This window comes from Phocoena sinus, chromosome 1, assembly GCF_008692025.1.
Source record: "Phocoena sinus isolate mPhoSin1 chromosome 1, mPhoSin1.pri, whole genome shotgun sequence".
Classification (NCBI taxonomy): domain Eukaryota; kingdom Metazoa; phylum Chordata; class Mammalia; order Artiodactyla; family Phocoenidae; genus Phocoena; species Phocoena sinus.
The window spans coordinates 48,457,763-48,480,117 of record NC_045763.1 but is presented as its reverse complement, the minus strand read 5'-3'; the positions used below and the strand labels follow the sequence as shown (position 1 = coordinate 48,480,117).

Sequence of the window (22,355 nt, the reverse complement as noted above, 5' to 3'; positions counted from 1 at the left end):
GCCCTGGATGGGGTTCTCCCTCTTCCTAAATCAATGTCAGACCTCCATCCTGAAAGGTTGTCATTAGAGATACAGATGCCTCAGGTAGGGAAAACCTCCTCTCAGGACCACCTTAGAAACTAGTGATTATAAGTCCCATCTCCTCGATAAGGAAACTGAGGCCTGGAAAGTTAAGAGAGTTCTCAGAAGTCACACGGCAGAGAGGGTGACAGAGTGGACATTCAGAGCCAGTAGCAGAGGCTGACTGGACCCTGCAGGAGGGGCAGAAATACGGCCCACAGGCCACAGGACCCTGGCTGAGGCACTTGTCTGTGCGGTACCTTAGTTTTGTCATTTGTAGACAGAAGTTAGTAATACCCTTCTTTCCAATCTGTGAGGGATGCATAAGCTAACGCCATGGTAATAAACTAATACACGAGAGGCAGCAGGTATGGGTGTGGTGGGAAGAAAGCAGACTCTGCTCTTGACTTAAGACACTCAGACTTTGAGTCCTGGCCCTGCCAGCTGCTGGGCAGTTCAGTTGCCCGCTCTGTGCCTCACTTTCCTCATCTGTTAAATGGGTATAATTATAATACCCATGGATTCAGTGAGCCAATATGTGTAATTGATTATTACAGTATTAAAAACAATAAATGGGGCTTCTCTGGTGGCGCGGTGGTTGGGAGTCCGCCTGCCGATGCAGGGGGCGTGGGTTCATGCCCCGGTCCGGGAGGATCCCACATGCCGCGGATCAGCTGGGCCCGTGAGCCATGGCCTCTGAGCCTGCGCGTCCAGAGCCTGTGCTCTGCAACAGGAGAGGCCACAACAGTGAGAGGCCCGCGTACCACAAAAAAAAAACTATATACATATATATATATATATACATCATTATGCTACATGAAACTCTGTCACAGGAGAGAGAGCCTAAGACAATTCTGGTAGAGCAGAACAGGCCAACAGGCAGAAGCTAAAAGGAGACAGAGCTCCTTTGAACAAAAAAATGGCTGTCAGTAGTAGTCAAAGCAGACTTCCAAGAATGGTCTAGCATGGTCGGCAAGAACAAGCCTCCAGGAATGGAGGCTTCTTAGGAGGCGGTGAGAAAGAATGTCAAATTAGAGACAGTATTTTCATTCTTTCTAAATGGACATAATGGCATCCAGGGCTTCAGGGACATTGAGTAAGGTGATGCCCTGAGCCATCTGTGACTGTGTCTGTTTCCAGTTAGACCGTCAGTAAATGGGAATTAATTTAGTGTCTTGTGATGGGGGTCATACAGAAATTAAGAAGAAAACCACCATCCCCAAGGAGCACAGAATCTAGGGGAGACAACAGACACGTAAATAATAACAAGCCTTTATCACAGACCAAGTAGTGTTCTGAGCACTTAACAAATATGGACACGTGTAATCCTCACAACCACTCCAAGAGATAAGATTTTCTTTGTTCCCATTTTACGAATGAGGAGACTGAGGTACAGAGAGGTTAACTGGTGTACCCACGGTTACAGAACTCGTCAATAGCAGAGCAGGAGTTTGACCCCAGGCATCTGGCTGCAGAGTCCATGTTCTTGCCTCCCATGCTGGACCATTCTTAGAAGGCAACTGCAGTAGGTCCAGAGCAATAAATACATGAATGGGGCAAGCACGGGGGCTAACGAGGACCTCTAGTGCACGCAGCTTGGTACAAGTGTCAGTGAAGGCTGCCCACGACAGACAACGACGGAACCCGTTCTTGAGAGATAACTGAGAGATAAAACAGTGAATGGCTGGAAGGGCATTTAGGCGTAGGGAACAGCCCTTACACAGAAGGGGAGCAAAGCAGACTGGAGGAAGAACACCCCCAAGTAGTAAGGGACTGGCTTTGTGACTGTAGCTGGGAGTGTCCAGAGATGAAGCCGGAAAGCTGGTTTCATCCAGATATTGAGGGCCTTGAGTGCCGTACCAAGGAATTTGGCTGTCCTTTAGTAGGTCTACCAGTTGGCATTACACCGTCACCTCTTACCCTTCTCCGCCCCTTCCCTGCAGGATAAATTTGTTCACAAACAACTTGGAGGGCCCAGTTCTCGATCACAGGTATTACGCCGGTGCATGTTCCCCCCATTACATACTCAACACGAGGTTTCGGAAGCCATACAATGTGGAAAACTTCATCCCACAGGTATGTGCCAGCCAGGAAGCCACCGCAGGGCCATGGCAGGGACACTGGCAGAGCAGCCAGTAGCATGGATCCAGACCCGGCCTACAGCCTGCCTGCTGGGCGAGCACCGATGCATCGCTTTTTCTCTCTGAGCTTCAATTCTTCATACGTAAAATGGGTGGTCCCTTCCTCTGGACACAGTGGTGAGGCTGACATGCCATGTATAGTAAAGGCAGTACAGAGATGTAGCAGCCGTCATCATACTGACAGTAATAACAAAAGCTCCCGTGAAGAGACAGGCATAGCTTAGGATTTGGAGTCTCACAGATGCCTTTGCAACTTACCATCTGTATCATCGTAAAGGCTCCACGCCTCCGTTTTCCTGTCTTTAAAATGGGAGTTATAAAGGTTCTACCTGCGAGCAGAGGACTAGTGAGTGTATATGCTTAGCACACACAATACCTGGTTTAATTGGTGAGTCTCAGCAAGTGCTAACTCTTCTCTTTTTGGGGGGATGATAAAAAGGCTATTTTTGTTTTTTATTTATAGCCATAGATAGAGAAAACTGGTAGCTTCAGTTTCATATTTGTACCGAAAGCAAATACAGACACTGTAAGGTCCATACTTTATTTTGCCTTTGGAAAATTTCACAGACTTTCATATATAAACATTGGTATGACAGCTGGGACACCCTACCTAGACTTGCAGAGTTTATACAGACATTACAGACAAAGAATGATATCAGTGATGGAAGAGCAAACGGTCAGTGGGGTAGGAAGTGACACAAGCGACTTAACCTTGTGACTGGAATCATGTCAGTGGTTTGAATAACTGTAGTCAATTGAGTGGCAAAGAGATAGATGTTCCAGATGCTAGGTGATACTAGAATCATCGTGACAGACATGCAAGAATCCTAGCATCCAGAGACAGCCAGATGACAGGAAGTGTTAACTCCTATTATCAAGTCCTTGCCTATTAGAACCAGGCTTTGTTCTAAGCATTTTTTTAAGCTATAAAATGCTCTACCAAGATAAGCCTGTGTTATTAACAAGCAGACTTAAAAGCAATCTCACGGAGGTGGGGTTTAGAATAGACTGTGTTAGCAGTGTGACACACACACCTGAGACTGAGGGGGACTTGGGTGCCAGGCCTGGCTCTGTCACAGGTCCCGGTTGTTCTTTAGGCTAAGTTCCTGTTCTTCTCTGTGCCTCAGTTTCCTCATCTGTGAAAGGAGGGGCTGGACTGGATGACGTGGATGGTAGTTTTCACGTCTAAAATTGTGCAGTCCTGAGGTGAGACTGCTACCCCTCCTCCCTCTCCTTTCCTGTTCCCCTCCCCACACACATAGTTATTGGCTGAAAAAGACAAAATGAGCCTTGGGACAAACACACCCTCCCCCGTGGTGTCCAGCTCCATCCCTGTGGCCTCCGCTTTCAAGGGAGGATCTCAGAGTAGCCGTTTATCCTCCTGGTAAAGACAGCTCCTGGCCCAGGCAGGACATAGAGCTTCCTCTCTCCATAGCTGTGTTTTGAGCCCTGTGCCAGGCGCTGTACAATGTTTCACCCACATAAACTCAACCCTCAGAACAAGCCCGATGAAGGACCCGTTATCATATCCATTTTACACATGAAGAAACCGGGACACACGGAGGTTAAGGCCAATGTCCAGGGTTACCCAGCGAGAAAATGGTGCCTCCCACCTTGGGTGCCTTACTCCCCACCACGCTCGGAATCACACCTGCTTTTCTTCCTCGGAAGCTGAGGTGTTATGGGGACTGCAAGTATCCAGAAGCCGGTGGGGTGTGGGCGGAGACGATTTGGGGCTGGTCACTCGGAGGCCACCGAGGCAGCGCCCTTGGCAGTTCCTCAGCACCACGAGCGCTGATTTTCGAGCAAACAGCTCCTCTTAAGTTCTCAAGGGCGCTTGGCTGCCCTGTCCCTGCATCGCCCCTGCACTGCCTTTCACCAGCTCCTCATCAGCTGTCACTGAGCTCCTCTTACGGCCTCCGCATTGGCTTGTCATTCTGACCCCAAATTCATCCCTTCCAACCCAACCGCTCTTCCATCCCGTCAGGAACTTCCTGAGGCTCAGCTGCTTCCTCGGTTGGCTCGTTCTTGGATTAAGCTCACATTTTGACAGGTCATTCAGAGCCTCAGCATCTGGGTGCCAGCACACCCTCTCATAGCACCTTTGTCTTCCCCTCACTCTTGTATCTTCTGATACAACTGCACTAGCATCCCTACAGTTTCTGGACCACACCCTGCCCTTGCCCACCTCCACGTCTCTGCCTACAGCCCAGAAGGTTCTCCTACGTTTCTGTCAGTTGACGTCCAAATCAAGCGCCCACCTCCGAGTATCAGCTTGGACACATCTGTTTCTCCTGCTGGATCAAGAGCCCTCGGGGTGGAGATGTGGGCGCCTCTGAGTATTTTGTGTCCAGAGCAATTAGTCTAGTACCTGGAACATAGTAAGGGTACAGTGGGTATCTGTTGACTTGAATTGAACTGATGTTAAGTCAAATGACATAAGGAACATTTTCTTTTTTCTTCCTTCAGACTCAAGGCAAATATGAATTTGCACTGACAGAATATGAGTCATACTCAGATTTCGAACATAATGTCACAAGGAAAACAATTAGCAAGTCTAGTTTCAGCTTTGGTTTTAAAGTTCCTGGGATATTTGAGCTTGGCATTAGCAGTGCAAGTGGTAACGGCAAACATTTTATCAGCAGGACCAAACGATTCTCTCATACGGTAAGTACCCTTCGGGTGCTCTTCCATTTCTATGTATTCATTTGAATTTTCATGCCCACAGATGTGTCTGTATTCTGTATTGCTACTAGTAATGACAGCCAATTATATGTGCTATCTTAAAAAGCTTTTCACAAAAAATACCTTGGCCTTACATTAACTTACTTTTCAGAAAGGCCAGACAGGGGTGGCCTTCTATAATTATTTACTTTCATTTTTTTTTTCTTTTTAGTATGGCATTGTTTTTGTCTTTTTTTACTATCTTAATTTTATTGGAGTATAGTTGATTTACAATGTTATTTTCTCAGTTTTAATTTTTTTATTGAAGTATAATTGATTCACAGTGTGTTCATTTCTGCTGTACAGCAAAGTGATTCGTGTATACATATAAAGGCATTCTTTTTTTAATATTCTTTTCCATTATGGTTTATCATAGGTTATTGAATATAGTTCTCTGTGTACTCTCATTTTCTAATGAGCTTTTCCCTTGGTTTTCATTAAGCTGAAGAACATAGCTTTGCAAGACTAAATCATCTCTGGAGACTTTTCGACTCCCAGCAATTTGACTTCTGTTCCAAATATTCAGATGAAATTCCTCTCCAGATTGTCACCCAAGACCTCTTCTGGGGTCACCTCCAACTTCTTGGGGGTGGTGTTGTGGTCACATGCCTGTTTCTCCCGCTTGCTTTCTGGTCCGTATCAGTTACTTTCCTTCCTGGGTTCTAATAGCCCCACCTGTTCTCTATTTTCATTTGTGGCCCTCTTCCCTTCTTACTCTACAGCTGCCGCAGGTGACTCTTCTGTTCACCCCCCTCCTCTCCCAGGGCAAGCATGAGCCTTCACGACCGCCCCTCCCCTTTCTGTGAAGCTCAGACCTGCACCGCCCACTCCTCTGGTTATCACTACTTAGATGCCTTATGGACACTCCAAAGCAAGTGCTTCCCGCCAAGCTGTCTGTGTTAAGTAGCATTCTTTTCCTTCTGCCTTTCCAGGCTAGGAATGTCAGAATCATATTTGGCTCTCTTTTCTCTTCATTCCCACATTTGCTGGCCACCAAACCCTTTAAGTTCACTCTCCAGTATTTCTTCGTTTTTTTTTTAATTGAAGTATAGTTGATTTACAATGTTGCGTTAACTTCTGCTCTACAGAAAAGTGGTTCCGGTATACATAAATATATACATTCCTTTTTGTGTTATTTTCCATCGTGAATATAGTTCCCTATGCTGTACGGTAGGACCTTGTTGGTTATCCATTCTATGCATAATAGTTTGCATCTGCTAACCCCAAACTCCCACTCCATCCCTCCCCCTGTCCTGGCCTTGGCACCCACAAGTCTGTTCTCTATGTCTGAGAGTCTGTTTCTGTTTCACAGATAAATTCATTTGTGTCATATTTTAGATTCCACATATAAGTGATGTCATATGGTATTTGTCTTTCTCTGTCTGACTGACTTCACTTAGTATGATAATCTCTAGTTGCCTCCGTGTTGCTGCAAATGGCGTTATTTCATTCTTTTCATGGCTGAGTAATATTCCATCGTATGTATATACCACATCTTCTCTATCCATTCGTCTGTCGATGGACGTTTAGGTTGTTTCCATGTCTTGGCCATCCAGTATTTCTTAATCAAACTCTGATTACATCTTCACTAGCCCAGGCCCTTTCATCTCAGGCTTCAGCCCTCCTAATGGGTCTCCTGTCTTCCAACTTGCCCCTTCAAATTTATGTGCTTCCAGAAAAATGTTTTTATGATACTAATCTAATCGTATCAGCCGCTCCCTGTTGCCCATAAGGTGAAGATCAAAGCCCATGACTTAGTGGAAGAGGAGCAACTGGAGTGTGAAGTAAGGTGACAGGCAGGTGGACTTGAATAATCTTGGATTCCAGAGTGAACGAGGTTCGTTTATTCTCTGGTCGCTGAGAGTTTGCAACATGAGCATGATATCACTGAGAGTTTGCAACTAACCTGAGAGGAGCGTGGAGGAAATTAAAAGTCTACAGCGATTTATGTGAGAAAAAGGGAGCGGTGAGGGGCTCAGAAAGTTCTCTGCTGCCAAAATATTAACCAGCAGAAAATGAGTCGTAAACGTGAACTAGACTGTAACTGTCTCTGCTTATTTTCCTTCATCTTCTCGGCTGTGAACAACCTGGGGACAGAGGCTGTTTCTTTCATCTTTCGATCCAGGATGGCACTCGGTAGGTGCTCAAGACTAAAATATAGTGATGAAGGACAGGATGATTAAAAGGACCTTGCCTTGTTAGGAGAGAAAGAGAGGGGTACCATCCTTTGCTCCTTCTCTCTCTCCCTCCCTCCCACCTCCCTGATTCAAACAGCCAGTTATAGAATGGGTACATCGTGCTAGGCACTAAACTAGACACTTGGGACCTAGAGACAAACATAACACGATTCTTGCCTTCAAGCTCACAGTCTAGTAGGAGAGGTAAACACGTTTGCAGATAACCTAGTCCTGATTTTGCTATCAGTTGTAATATAGCATGGTCTATACTACAAAGGAAATAGGAGCAACACGCAGTGCAATCCTGGGAGATGGAGTGTGTGTCAGGGAAATTCAGGGATGGCATCACATAGGCAGCAACAGGTAAGCAGGGATTTAAAATATAAGTCGGTGTGTGTCAGGCAGAAAAGGGAGGGAAGAGCATTTCTGGCAGAAGGAACAACATGTGCAAAATTATATTATGAAAGAGATGTGGGGAAGAGTGAAACGTGAGACGGATGCTGAGGTACGGTGTGGGCAGTGGAGAATAGTAAGGTATGCGGGGTAGGGTGGGGAAAACTTCAGGGTTGTAGAAGGTGAAGCCAGGAGGCTACTGGGGGACAGATTGTGAAGTTCTTACATTCAGAGTAAGGGAGTTGATTTTATTCTGCAGGCAGTAGAGAGCCAATGCAGGGTTTTGTTTTAAGCCCAGAAGAGCATTGTAATAACAGTTTTAGGACGTCAGCTCTGACTGGAGCATTGAGGGCAGCCAGAGGGAGAAAGGAAATCAATGGGGAAGCTTTTATCATAACCCAGGCAGAGGAAGAAGGCTAAAATATTTAGAAAAGTCATGAACAGAGCACCTAGTGACTGCTTAGGTTGGAAGGATGGGAAGAAGGAAGTCATGAGTCACTAGGGCAGGACTAGGGTTGGGGAGAGCAGGGCAGGGAGCAGAGGTGGCATGGCTTATAGAGCTGACGGGTCAAGCTGGCTGAGAGTTTTAAGATGAGGGGAGAATGTGTACTTCCCACACAGTCACCTTTTCCTCAGCCTTCACTGCAGTGTAGGAACCTCTCGCTTTGGGTTACAGTAACATTTCTGGATGCTTGACCTTCATCTAGCATTACCATGTTTCAGTCTTTCCCACATACCAGGGGTCACCAAACTTTTTCTGTAAAGGGCCAGAGAGTAAATATTTCAGGCTATGCGAGGCCGTAGGGTCTCTGTGGCAACTGCTGAGCTCTGCCATCATAGGGTGACAGCAGTGATAGACAGTGCATAAACAAGTAGGCATGGCTGCACTGCAAAAAACTGGATTTACAAAACCAAGCACCGGATCCTGAGTGCAGACTGAGGTTTGCTGACCGTTGCCATGTGCTATGGTGTCCAGCCTTCCTAAAGCACCACTTTAACTCTTTCTTGAGTGCCTTTTCTTCAGAGTTCAAAAAGCATCAACTGGCCTCTCTCGCCTTCCAAGATGGCCCACACTCTGGCTGTGGGGTGTGTATCTCCCTGAATAAGCCTTCTTTCTCTTAAAAAAAAAAAAAAAAAAAGCGTCAACCAAGAAGTTGCCTTTGCAGGTCCGCAAACCCCATCTCCCCTCAGTGGTCCACGGGCACCTGCTGCTCCCTGCCTTGTCTGCTTCTGCTTCCCTTTCTCCTTGGTCCTTACTTGCTCCTGTAAGGAAGTGAGCGAAGAACAAGCTCTTCCAAGCTGAAAAGTACATCAGAATATTTCTGAGAAATGAAGGCTTGTCAAAGAGGCCATCTTCCCTCAAGTCTCCTAAAGGAATCATGAGTGATGACTCCTGGCCAAGAACATGGGATGGTATTTGGAAAGTTCATCTTCTTCTTCCAGATTCCTAACTTTAAAGGTCTGCTTTTCCCTTGTTGGTCTTTCATTTAGAAAAGTAAATTTCTGCATGCACGCTCTGACCTTGAAGTAGCGCGTTACAAGCTGAAACCCAGAAATCTCATGCTGCATTACGAATTCCTTCAGAGGGTCAAGCGGCTGCCCCTGGAGTACAGCTATGGGGAGTACAGAGATCTCTTTCGTGATTTCGGGACCCACTACATCACAGAGGCCGTGCTCGGGGGCATTTATGAATACACACTCATCATGAACAAAGAGGCCATGGAGAGAGCAGGTACGCTGCCCAAGGACCATGGCTTTACTGATGGGGCACGTGGAAGTGTGAGTTAACAGGGAGGGGCTTCTATTCCTTGTTGGGGGAGGGGTTATGAATTATGCTCTGAGTTTTCCTCATCCCTCCCTGGCTGTACTTTCACAGTTTCATTTACAGATTCCTCGTCGTTTTATTTTTTTATTTTTTGCAGTACGTGGGCCTCTCACTGCTGTGGCCTCTCCTGCTGCGGAGCACGGGCTCCGGATGCGCAGGCTCACCGGCCATGGCTCACGGGCCCAGCCGCTCCGCGGCATGTGGGATCTTCCCGGACCGGGGCACGAACCCGTGTCCCCTGCATCGGCGGGCGGACTCTCACCCACTGCGCCACCAGGGAAGCCCCCCTCGTCGTTTTTTGAATTGGTTGATGTTGGTCCTCCTTTGCCAGCCCTCTCTCTGGGCAGTCCTCTTTTCTACATAACTCCCTCTAGACAATAGCATCCAATCTCCTGGCTTTAAATGCCTTGAACATGCAGATTATTCCCAATGCATATGTCTATCCTGAATCTCTCCTGTGCACCCAAGAGCTCATGTGGAAATGCCTCTGAGATATCTTCATTTAAATGTCTAATGACCATCAGAAACTTAACGTGCCCCCAAAGAGAACTCTTGCATATGTTTCTTTGCAGTCATCCGCATCTCAGAATGGTTCCACCATTCGGTCAGTGGCTCAAGGCAAAAACCTAGGCGTCAACCTTGATTATTCTTCTTTCTTCCCAATCTATTAGTAAGTCCCATCCGCTCTACCCCCCAAATTATCTTCTCTTTCTATCTTGACTGTTACCACCTTATGCTCACGCCAAGACCAGTGTTTCTCAAAATTTAATATGAATGTGAATTATCTGTAAACCTTGTAGGAGGTAGATTCTCATTCAGTAAGTTTGAGTTGAGACCCAAGATTCTGCATTTCTAACCAGCTGTGAGGTGATATCAGTGCTGTTGGTCCCTAGACCACGCTTCGAGCAGCAACGTTCCAGATTATTATCAGAGCCTCCAAACTAATAACTCCCATTCCCTTTCTACAATCCATTCTCCGTGCAGATATTATAGGTCTTCCCACTTGCAATCAACTTCAAGTCCAAGGTATGACTTCTTCCTCCCAATCCAGTATTCTTTCCTCCAACATGGCATTTGTCAGGTTAAGTGACCTGCCCTAGGTCATGCAGTTTACAGTGGCAGCGCCAGGGCTTGGTTACAGGTCCAGTGTACTTGCAAGAGGACACGTGGTGTACAAGGTAAATCTAGATCAGTGTGGCCTCAGTCTTGCCAAGATCAAGGGTACTGTCCTCCATACCAGAGGTTTCAAAAGCACTTTTCATAGTTCCTCAGATTGCTTCCTACAGAAAGGTTCTATGATCAACTTGGATAAACATATAATAGATCCCACTTTTAGAGTTTCACAGGTGTGCTGAAATCAAGTGACCACTCCACCTCTTTTGATACAACATTTGTCACACTGGCTTGACTGCAAAAGCCCGGTTTTTTGTCATTCTTACTGTTACAAGAACTATAAGAGATATCATCATGCAATTCATGTTTCAAGGAACATGCTTTGGGGAAAACTGATCTACACCAACATTCCTAGACAATCCCAGGTACCAAAGCTGTTCTCCTCTCCTTTCCCTGACCTCACAGTGCTACAGAAAGGTGTTTACAAGTCATACCGAAGACTTCAGCAAGCCCAGGATAGGAGGATGCCTTGGGGAGAATTAGAAAGGAACAGATGGGCAATGGTCCAAAAATGGAGAAGAAATAAGGGAAATCAGCTCCTTTTCTTTGCCAGGCACTATACCCGACACTTCGTAAGAATTAACTCAACTAATCAATTAACAAATTCTTTCTACTATATCAAAGAGTCGAGTGGGAAGGGTCAGGGGAAGGGGGACAGCATGCAGCAGCCTCTACTCACTGGATTAATCCCTAGAGATTTGATGAGGAGTAGAAAGTGACTCTGAGCATGTCCTGTCTTTGGAGAGCAGCAAAAACCCTCAGAGTCTTTGAAGAGGCTGAAAGGGGAAGTCGATGCTGATCTCTAATGAGGTCTCTACCCTGGTGCTAGGAGCTGCCTGCATTTCTTATCATCAGGCTGGCCACCCAGTAATTTACACCTGAGTCCCTGTGGGCCTCCAGGAAGGGTTAGGCCTCTGGAATCAATCACAGGAAAAGGCACAGGACAAATCACCTTCTAGGTCATGAGCCTCTTTTCTTGCTCCCTTCAGATTATTCTCTTAAGAATGTCCAGGACTGTGCCAAAAATGATTTTAAAATTGGCGCTACCATAAAAAAGGTCAACGTCAAGCTGGGTGTGTCGGTGGACAAGTGCGAAGGCATTCTCAATGAGATAAAAGGTGAGTAGCAAGGGCATGTGACTTCTCTGCTTATCATCCTTCCCTCTCTAGAACCCCAGAGCCAGTCGCTCTTTAAGCTAAAGACTGGGTGTTCCAAGGCATTTCAATTAAAATAATAATTCATTCAATAAAAATCTACCTAGCACCTACTATGTGTTGGGTATACAGAAATGAATGAGATGGTCTTCCTATCCTCATGGTAGTCACATGAACTAGGCAAACGAAGAAGCAAGGACAAGGCAGTGATAAGCACCAAACCCGGTCTGGAGCATCAGGACAGGCTTCCTAGGGCAGGGATCATTTGAATTGCAACTTGAGGTTGTTTTCAGGCAAGAAAAAAATCTAACAATGAAAATTTTCTCTGGGGGCCAGGAGTTGGCCTGGCTAGAGAAAGGATGCTCTAGGCTGGAGGGGTAGGAGCCAGGTGGAGGCAGTGGGGGAGACAGGTGAGGCAGCTAGTCCTTACCTGAAACAATGGGGGAGATGGAAACTAGAAGGACAGGCTAAGCCACAAATCATGGAGCAGAGTCCACATGGTGGGTTAGACCAGGAGGTGAGTGCTGAAGCCAGTGTGTAGAACCAGGTGTCAGGGAGCAGAGAATTTGGAGGCCACACAAGGGAGTTGGGAATCGACACAGCGAGTGGAGTAGGAAAGAGAGGCTGATCAGAGAGCTCCAATCCTGACCCCTTCTGCACCCTGAGCAGCTCTCCTTCACCTGCTGTACTTACTAAGCTTATCCCTGTATATGTGATCATATGTGAAGAAAGAGTTCCACAGCCAAGGCAAAACACAATGAAACAACAACGAAATGACCTGCAGGTCTAGAACAGTTTCTTGTGACTGATACATGGTGGATACTGTTGTTTATTTTGGTGGGGCTGGGTTGGAGCACACATCTTACGTAGGGAGGCACGCAGAAAACATAGGTGCTCTTTAAAGAAAACTTGTAAAGTAACCACCCCCATCCAAGTTACTAGATAGAGCACTGCCCAGCATCCCAAGACCCTTGGCAATTACAACTCCTCCCTCCCTTTGGAGATAACACCGTCCTGACTTCCATGTTAAACACCTCCTTCCTTTCATGATAATTTTACCACTTACATATATTGCTAACCGATATGGCTTAGAGCTGCTTGTTTTTGAACTTTATGTGAATGAAATGTAATCTTTTCAGTTTTTTTTTTCATTCAACACCATGTTTTTATACATAACTATAGTTCATTTCCACCGCCGCATAGTACTTTATTGTATGAACGTAACACTTTGTTCATCCTGTTGTTAAATTGGGGTTATTTCCTGTGCCAAGCAATTATAATCAGTGCTGCTGTGAACATTCTCACACAGTCATCTGGTGCACATGTGCTAGGGATTCTCCAGGGAACATACCCAGGAGTGAGATCGTTCGGTTGTAGGGTATGTACTTCTTCTAGACTAGGTAATGCCGAGTTCTTCTGAAATGGTTATATCAATTTACAATCCGACCAGTAGTATACAAGACCCCCTGTTTACGATGCTCAGGTGTTGCAAGCTCAGAGTGGAATGGAACAGCCACTTTCCACCAGTTCCTTTGGCATTGGACACATGGAAAAATTAGAATAGGAAGGACTCACTGATAGGATTGGGGGCTTTCTGGCAAACTCCATGAGAAGTCAAGATAATAATGGTAGGCACTGTTTAGTGAGTATCTATTACATCCCATGCTCACCCTTTGCAAATTTTCCCGCCTTTGTCATCTGAGACAAAGAAGTGATTTCACGTAGAGCTTGCATAGGGTTATGTGGGTAAATTCCTTCACCCTAGTGCCTAAGATTTCTTATCTGCAAAGTAAGGATTATATAGTTCCTATTTCATAGTGAAGATTAGTTGAGTTAATACATGTACAACGTTAGATTAGTGAATGACATGTAAATGATTAATAATCTATCTCTCTACCTACCAATCTATTTACCTATGATCTGTTAATCTATCCCTATGTATGTATGTATGTATCTGTCTATCTATCAGCTATCTGTCTTCCATAGACTCATTTAGCAACTGGCACTTACAGATGCTAAAAATAAACGTCCCTTTCTTGTCCTGTCCCCAGCTTGTGTCATATATGATTGAACTGCCCTTTTGCCCCTTGCACTGTGACTCCCTTGCTGGCAGGGATTCATATTGTCCACCTACATCTCCTAGGCAAGCTCCATAAATATTATGGTAACCAGGTTGTCAGTTAGGTTGCAGTAAATTCCAAGGTGTGAAAATGGATCCCCTGACATGCCAGGTCTCCATGTCCATTCCAGACAGAAACAAGAGAAACACCATGGTGGATGACTTGGTTGTCCTTGTGCGAGGAGGGGCAAGTGAGTACATCACTGCCCTGGCATACAGTGAGCTGCCGACAGCAGAACTGATGCAGGAATGGGGAGAGGCGGTGCAGTACAACCCGGACATCGTCAAAATTAAGGTACATGCAACTGCCCTACCCATCCTTCTCTCTGTTCAGAAAACAGCTTCTGAAGGATTGCTCTGAGCCAGGGTATGGAATACAGAGCTCAATAAGACCCAAGCCCTAAACTTGAGGCACATACCTTATACTGGAAAATATATCTGGAGTGAACCAATTGTAATACAATGCTCAACACCAGCTAGAGAACGCTGACTCCCTCTCACTTGGGCCCCCAAGTTGCTAAAGGAAATTAACCATCAGCTTCTAATTCCAGCATTCTTAAATCATGATTGTTTCCATTTCATCTGGGAATCACTCATTCAGTTATTTGTTCATTTAAACATTCATTCATGCAACCAACAAATTGTAGCTAAGTTCCTGTGATGTGATAGGAACTAAGGCACTGGAGGAAAACAGAGGAGGGTGCAAGGATGAAAAACACAGTCGGTGCTGAACAGTAAGATGCTTGCATGCATTGTTATATCTTACAGGACAGCAGAATACATCATGGTAAATCACTAACGTGTTTTGGGCACCTACTATGTTCACGATACTCTGCCAAGGACTTCAGGAATGTTATTTCATCTAATTCTCATGAGTCTGCAAATTAAGTATGCTTAATTTTGTGGCTGATAAAAATCAAGGTCACAGAGGTTGCATCCATCTGTGACTGCTCAAGAGTCTCTATTAGGTCCAGACCTGAGAATTTTACCTCTTCCCTTCCCTCCTGTGGGTTTGGTAAATAGAAGATAACGATCCCAACCACCTGTCACCCAAACAACAGCAGTTTTGCAGCCTTAAACTAAAAAGATGTTTGCTAGAACAAGACTGTCATACAAATCAGCAGTGGTAGGTCCTTGCCTGTGGGGACTTCAGCACGGTTTCCATGTCACATCTTACACTGCCCTCTTCTTGCCATTGTCTGTACAGTCATTGATGGTCCAACATCCACCCTCCCGGAGATTTACTCTTGCAGCCAAGGAGAGGAGTTAAGAGGCTGGAGCTCTGATGAGGGGCTCTGCAGTTACCAACCCTGGCAGTTTTCCAATGTCTTTATTTATATGTCAAATGCACAGCTTCTGCAGAACAAGAAGGCTGCCATTCATTCCTTTCCTCTGCCACTTATTCAGTAGTGACACTTAGGGTACAGTTTCTGGCAAGCATCGGGAAGGATAAAGTCAGCCATAGCTTGCAGGCAGCTCCAGAGAAATCTGGGATTGGCTGGTGGCACGGTGACATCGGTTGGTATCACAGACGGGCGTGGGAGAGAACAGAGTTCATGAGAAAATAGATCCCTGGTCTTTGCTTATTGCTTATATCTTACCTGAATCTTTTTGTAAACTTACAGTTAATGGATTGCCCTGGTTACCTACCTAAATAGGTTGGAAGTGCCAGCCTGGGCATTGGGAATGTCGAGTGTCCAGCAGCATGTGCTATGATATGGGATGTGTGTTTTGTGTGTACGTGTGTGTATATGTGTGTGTGTGAGAGAGAGAGAGTAGGAGGGAGGGAGGGAGGGAGGGAGGGAGAGGGAGAGAGAGAGATCACACACATGTTAGCTTGCTAAGCATCTCAAACAGACCTGCCACCATTCTCAGAGATACAGCACTTTACTGAAGGCACAGAGAGGCTTCCCAGCATGTATGTGATGCCCCGGCAAGTATCACATCCACTATCAGTGTAGTGTTGTGAAGGGCTGTGGAGGCTGAAAGGGGAAAGAGATTAGAGAATGAGAGATGTTTCCAGCGGTGGAGGAGGTGAATTTGTTGAAGGTTTTATGCACTTCGTCTGTACATCACTAACCTGAGTTGGAAACATCTATTGTGGGCATGGACCCTTTCTGGCAAGAGAAACCTGAATATGACATCACATTATCTCAAAATAATTCTCGGCAGAGTGAGCTTACCAGGTAGTTGGAGCAGCAGTTGCCTTCCAGGTGGGCAGAGACCACTCGATAAGGAATTCCTAGACACAGAGTGTTGGCCAAGGCTTGTGTACGTAAACGAGTCTCGAAGATCAAGATCTGAAAACACAGTTCCTATAGGAGCTGGGTAGGCAGAAAGGGAGACCACAGAAGAGCCCATTCACAGTGTTTAGTGTAGAACTTTGGTTACAGAGAGACGGCTCTTTGTTCAATGAAGAGGTAGAGAAAGCAATGGACATATATAAAGAGAACTTTGAACACAAAAGATTGAAATTACATTCAAGATAAAGAAGACGAGGGACTTCCCTGGTGGCGCAGTGGTTAAGAATCCGCCTGCCAATGCAGGGGACATGGGTTCGATCGGTCCGGGAAGATCGGTCCGGGAAGATCCCACATGCCGCGGAACAACTAAGCCCATGCACACAACTACTGAGCCTGCGCTCTAGAGCCTGTGAGCCACAACTACTGAGCCCGTGTGCCACAACTACTGAAGCCCGTGTGTCTAAAGCCCGTGCTCCACCACAAGAGAAACCACCACAGTGAGAAGCCCACGCACCGCAACCAAGAGTAGCCCCTGCTCAACGCAACTAGAGAAAGCCTGCGCGCAGCAATGAAGACCCAACACAACCAAAAATAAATAAATAGAATAAAAACTTTTTCTTAATTTTAAAAAGATAAAGACAAGCATACATCTAAAAATAGAAGTAAATTTTAGAATATATTTGCTCTGTGGTTATAGTACAATTAAGGAAAATAAGGAATTTATGAAATAAAAAATAGAAGCTGAGATGTGTAGACACCAATCAGATGAAAGGGGAAATGGCTGAATGTAGGAAGCCAGAAGCACAGTAGTAGAATCAGAAACTACATCGGAAACTATAAAGAACAGAATTGACGCTGCCGGAAATTGAGTCAGTGACGTAGAAGGTGCCATAAAAATGTTTCTGTAATGCAGAAGCAAAAGACAAAGAGATTAAAACAATGATATAAAAGAAATATGATGGACAGAGAGTACAGAAGTGGAAATCTAAAAACCAAAGACTTCTTCCTGAGAAAGATCCAGGACTACATGTGAAGATGCATTAATCAAGCACATAGTAAGGGAAACTTCCCTGAGCTGGTAATGCAAAATGAACAGCTCATTGAAAAGGAGGTAAAAGTACTGAAGATAAAACAATACTGAGACACATGGTGGTGAAATTTTTGGCTTGGAGGAACAAATAGATCCTACAAAAATAAAAGTCGCACTGGGCTTAGAATTCTTCGCAGTGCTAAATGCCTAAAGATTATGGAGTGACAACCACAAGATCTTGAAGGAAAACGCTTGTGGCCCAGTGAAATGGTCACTAAGGGATGAAAAAGTCCCCAAGACATTCTGAGATATTAAAGGAGTCACATAGAGGATCGCCAGATTTAGCACTCGAAAATGCAGGATGTCCAGTTAATTCTGAACTTCAGACAGATAAGGAATATTTTTTTTAGCATAAGCATCTTTCAGATATTTCATGGGATATATACTAAAAAGTTATTTGTTGTTTATCTGAAATTCCATTTTAACTGGGCGTTCTGTATTTGACTGGCAACCCTAGTCACAAAGCCTACCATCCATGTACATTTCTATAGTGGTCGAGGTGCTGGGTTGTGGTCTGGGATTCAGGCTGATGGAGAAGCCATGTTAAGGAGCTTGGCATGGTTAAGCATAGAAGGGAAAATAGCGTAGTGAGTGATGCATCTAGAGGTCGGGAGAGCCTAGGCTATGCAGCAGTGAAACACCCCCAAATCTTAATGACTTAGTTCAACGAAAGTTTACTGCTCAATCAATCACACATCATGTCCAAAGTGTATTGGTGAGGGGACCTTTTCTGAATATCTCTCAGGGATCCAGGCGATGGAGGCTTTATCTTGTTCTGTGCTCCCAAGAACACCAGAGCAGTGGTGAGGGAAGGGGAAAAGTCACCACTCTCTGCTCCCAAAGCTTCAACCTGGAAGGGGCGTTCCCTCTGTTCACCTTTCACTGCTCAGAAAAAGTCGCATTGCAAACCTGCCCTTAAGGATGGTTCAGGGAAAAACAGCCCTGCCGAGTGCCCAGATGGAAAAGAAGCTGATATATTTGGTAAACAGTGATAATGACCATCACACCTTACTAAAGCAACTTATTTAAAGATTCCCTAAAAGAGCAAATTACTCTGATTAAGAGAAGGTTTTGTGTTTTTCTTTAACTTTTTATTTATATCGGAGTATAGTGGATTAACAATGTTGTATTAGTTTCAGGTGTATAGCATGACCTGGTAAGATAATGTCAGACTTAGACTGCCAGATCTCACTGGAAAAAATAAATTCTGAATTCTAAATAAGGAAACCCATAAGTGTAATTAAATGGAAATAACACAACAACAAAACAATTTTGCCACACATGAAATCTTTCATGTGTAAGGAATGATACAATTTATAAGAAACATATCTTAAAGGAAGTAGACAACTCTCAGAAGAGCTCAGACGATAAATATGCAAAATTTTAACTTCTCTAGGAAAAGGAAAATTAAAGTAAAAATACAGTATTCTTTTTTTTTAATTTTTTAAAATTTATTGGCTGGGTTTGGGTCTTCGTTGCTGCACGCGGGCTTTCTCTAGTTGTGGCGAGCAGGGGCTACTCTTGGTCGCAGTGCGTGGGCGTCTCATTGTGGTGGCTTCTCTTGTTGTGGAGCACGGGCTCTAGGCACACGGGCTTCAGTAATTATGGTACACGGGCTCAGTAGTTGTGGCTCGTGGGTTCTAGAGCACAGGCTCCATAGTTGCGGTGCACAGGCTTAGCTGCTCTGCAGCACATGGGATCTTCCTGGACCAGGGCTCAAACCCGTGTCCCCTGCATTGGCAGGCAGATTCTTTTTTTTTTTTTAACATCTTTATTGGGGTATAATTGCTTTACAATGGTGTGTTAGTTTCTGCCTTATAATAAAGTGAATCAGCTATACATATACATATATCCCCATATCCCCTCCCTCTTGCGTCTCCCTCCCACCCTCCCTATCCCACCCCTCTAGGTGGTCACAAAGCACCTAGCTGATCTCCCTGTGCTATACAGCTGCTTCCCACTAGCTATCTATTTTACATTTGGTAGTGTATATATGTCCATGCCACTCTCCACTCTTGGCAGGCGGATTCTTAACCACTGTGCCACCAGGGAAGTCCCCAGTATTCTTTTTTACCTGTCAAATTAATGATGATTAAAATCTGTAATACTCAGTGTCCTTGGGAGCAATAAGATGGGAACTTTTATATGGTGAAACGGGAATATAAATTGGTACAACCCTTTAGGAAAAGAATTTAACTGTATATATCCAACACATTAAAAACGTTTATAGCTTTTGATCCAATATCCCTAAATGGAAGAATCGACTAAAGAAATCATTTTAAAAGTTGGTAAAGATGTATCTATAAAGAAATGCCTCATTTTATGTTACTGTAATCCTTATCCGAAGTTTCAGTTACTCATGGTCAACTGCGGTCTGAAAGTATTAAATGGAAACCTCCAGAAAGAAACAACTTACGTTTTTAATTGCATGCCATTCTGAGTAGCGTGATGAGATCTCACACTGTCCTGCTCCATCCCCACCTGGGATCCCCAACCGTCAACATCATCTGCTCCTGACATCCAACCATTGACATGATCGTGGTTCAGTGATCTAGCACCACCCAAAGCAGATGATCCTTTTGATGATACATCAACAGTAGCCTAACTATGTCACAAATCCTACGTCATTCACCTCACTTCATCTCATCACCTAAGCACTTTATGCTCTCACGTCATCACAAGTAGAAGGGTAAGTATAGTACAATCAGATATTTTGAGAGAGAGAGAGAGGGACAGAGAGACAGAGACAGAGAGAGCGCATTCACAGAACTTTTATTACAGTGTATTGTTATAATTGTTCTTTTATTTTTAGTTATCGTTGTTAATCTCTTACTATGCCTAATTTATAAATTAAACTTTATCATAGTGTATGTGTATGGGAAAAAACATAGTATATGTTGAGTTTGGTACTATTCATGGTTTTGGGCATTCACTGGGGGTTTTGGAAAGTATCCCAGCTGATAAAGGAGGACAACCATATTTGTCGTGGAAAAAGGAAAATGGAAACGACCTAAAGATTCAATAACAGGGGTAGAGTTGAATACCCTGTAGTTCACCAATACAACAGGATACTCAGTAGCCATACAAAATCATTTTATCAAGGATTATTGAATGGCATGGGAAAATGCCATTCAATAATATATGATGTTAAGTGAAAAAAGTGGAATGTAAAACTTCACTTTTCTTTTGCCACCAATTTGGTGTAAATATCTGTCCATCTACCTATCCAAAAATATATACTGAAAGGATACAAACCACGACGGTAACAATTCAGATCTTCCGCCCTCCGCTTACTCACTGTGACTCTGGCCAATCTCATTAACTTTTCTGTGCCTCAGCTTTGCCATCTGTAAAGTGGGGATACAGAAGTCTACCTGACTCATAAGATTGTTGTGAAGATTAAGTGAGATAACATACGTATTTGGTTCAGCACCTAATAAATGGTAGCTATGGCAATAATTATTTGTTATCGTTAAGAACAGCAGTCACCAGGGTCCACTAGGGAGAACTGCATGGAGTTTCATAGACAGCACCCACCATCTCTGTGTAGCAATATGAGCAATAAAATTTCCACAAGGTCAGGTGTGCTAAGGACCCAATGATCAATGTGAGTAGTTGGGATTTTGTGTTTTGGGGAAAGATGGGGAAGGAAGGAGGAGGAAGGAAAGGAGGGGGAGAGGGAGGGAAGAAGAAGAGGACAAAGGAGAGAAAAACAGGAAAAAAAGAACCAGCAAACCAAAAAAAAGGACAAATGAGCCATATTAAGTTAAAAATGGAGCTGTGGAGGGAACCCTGCGGAATTGCTGCCGAGTTCCAAGGCAAGCCATCGTAGAGAGCCCTGGGAGAGAGGTTGGAAATGGGAATAATCGCCATTTCTATCACCAGTCATCACGTGATGAAAAAAACACAGATTTGGGTTAGTTAGTAGGAAAAAATCTACAGATTTGGGGTTAGAATCCTGGCAATGCGCTTTTATGAGTTCCTTGACTTTGTTCAAGTTACTTAACGCTCACCTGAAATGGGGCTAGTAATTGCTCCTGTGTGAGGATGAAGTGGGATCATATGTGTAAGTCACCAGCACAGCTCCCGGCACACAGTATACGTGGACGGTTTATTCCGGTTCTGCCACTGACCTACTCTGTTTCCTGGAGCAGATCTCGGTACTGGTAGAAAAATGCTTGGGGGGTTAAAGGCAGGTTAAAGGCAGACTTTCAAGGTGCTCTGGCAGGGAGAGCAGGCTGTTGGAGGAGCTCATCGTGGGTGTACAACAATCCCCCATGTAGCCCCGCCCTCCCATGTGTGGCCGGCAGGCTGGGCCATTCTGCAGACAGCCTCTGGATCAATTCAGTGACCACAAGACGGTCAGACAGTGGGGCCACCAAGGGGCCTTTCTTTGCCCTCTGGAGTGAAGGTCAGCCTCGGATGCATTAAGAAATGGAAGCATTTTTCTTCCCACTGGAGGCTTCTATTAGGCATGATTGCTTGCATTTAGACAGACCCTAAACGGTCCAGGGCCAGATTAGGGCAGGATCACAAACAAAATCTGGAGAGGAACATGGCCCTGGAGCTGAAACTCGAGCCAAGAGGCTCTGAACATGTTTAACTACCTCTTTGGACTTTGCCTCTGTTTTTCCAAGGCCACGAACACTACCGCATCTCTCTGTGGCTTCCAGCTCTCAAACACTGCTGAGCTCACTGAGAGCGTCACACACCCTCGCCTCCATGCCAGCTGCTATTGCCCTAATGAGGCCTCCCATCCCCGTTTCATTCTTCCAACCACCTTTTATTTTATTTTTTTTTTTTCCGGTACGCAGGCCTCTCACTGCTGTGGCCTCTTCCGTGGCGGAGCACAGGCTCCGGACGCGCAGGCTCAGCGGCCATGGCTCACGGGCCCAGCCGCTCCGCGGCATAGTGGGATCTTCCCGGACCGGGGCCCCTGCATCGGCAGGCGGACTCTCAACCACTGCACCACCAGGGAAGCCCCTTACACCCACTTTTATTAGCGGCTCTCACTAAGCTTTGGGCGGGACCCCGGAGACACAGCTGAGCAGTATACAGGTCTGATCTCCAGGAGCTTACAATCTAATTAGAGAAGAAGGAAAAAGGACTTCAACCCGAGACGCTGACCACAAAGGAGCGAAGAGGTAGAATTTGCATCAGATGAGGTAGTATAGACAGTATTCTGAGCGTTTCGTGGTGGGAAGGTGTTCTTTGGAGCTCGGGAATGGCTCCCTAATGGTGGCTCTTGCATGCCAC

General features: G+C 45.1%; 1 protein-coding gene across 2 annotated transcripts in view; it reads left to right on the top strand.

Annotated features, from left to right (window-relative positions):
- Positions 1 to 22,355, top strand: part of C8B (complement C8 beta chain) — a 49,923-nt gene that overhangs the window by 12,985 nt on the left and 14,583 nt on the right. For both annotated transcript variants that reach the window (XM_032643876.1, XM_032643866.1), the window contains exons 5-9: positions 2,004 to 2,136; positions 4,671 to 4,868; positions 8,987 to 9,227; positions 11,483 to 11,611; positions 13,898 to 14,061. In XM_032643876.1, the coding sequence (XP_032499767.1) occupies positions 2,004 to 2,136; positions 4,671 to 4,868; positions 8,987 to 9,227; positions 11,483 to 11,611; positions 13,898 to 14,061 (865 nt within the window). The remainder of the gene's footprint in view (positions 1 to 2,003; positions 2,137 to 4,670; positions 4,869 to 8,986; positions 9,228 to 11,482; positions 11,612 to 13,897; positions 14,062 to 22,355) is intronic.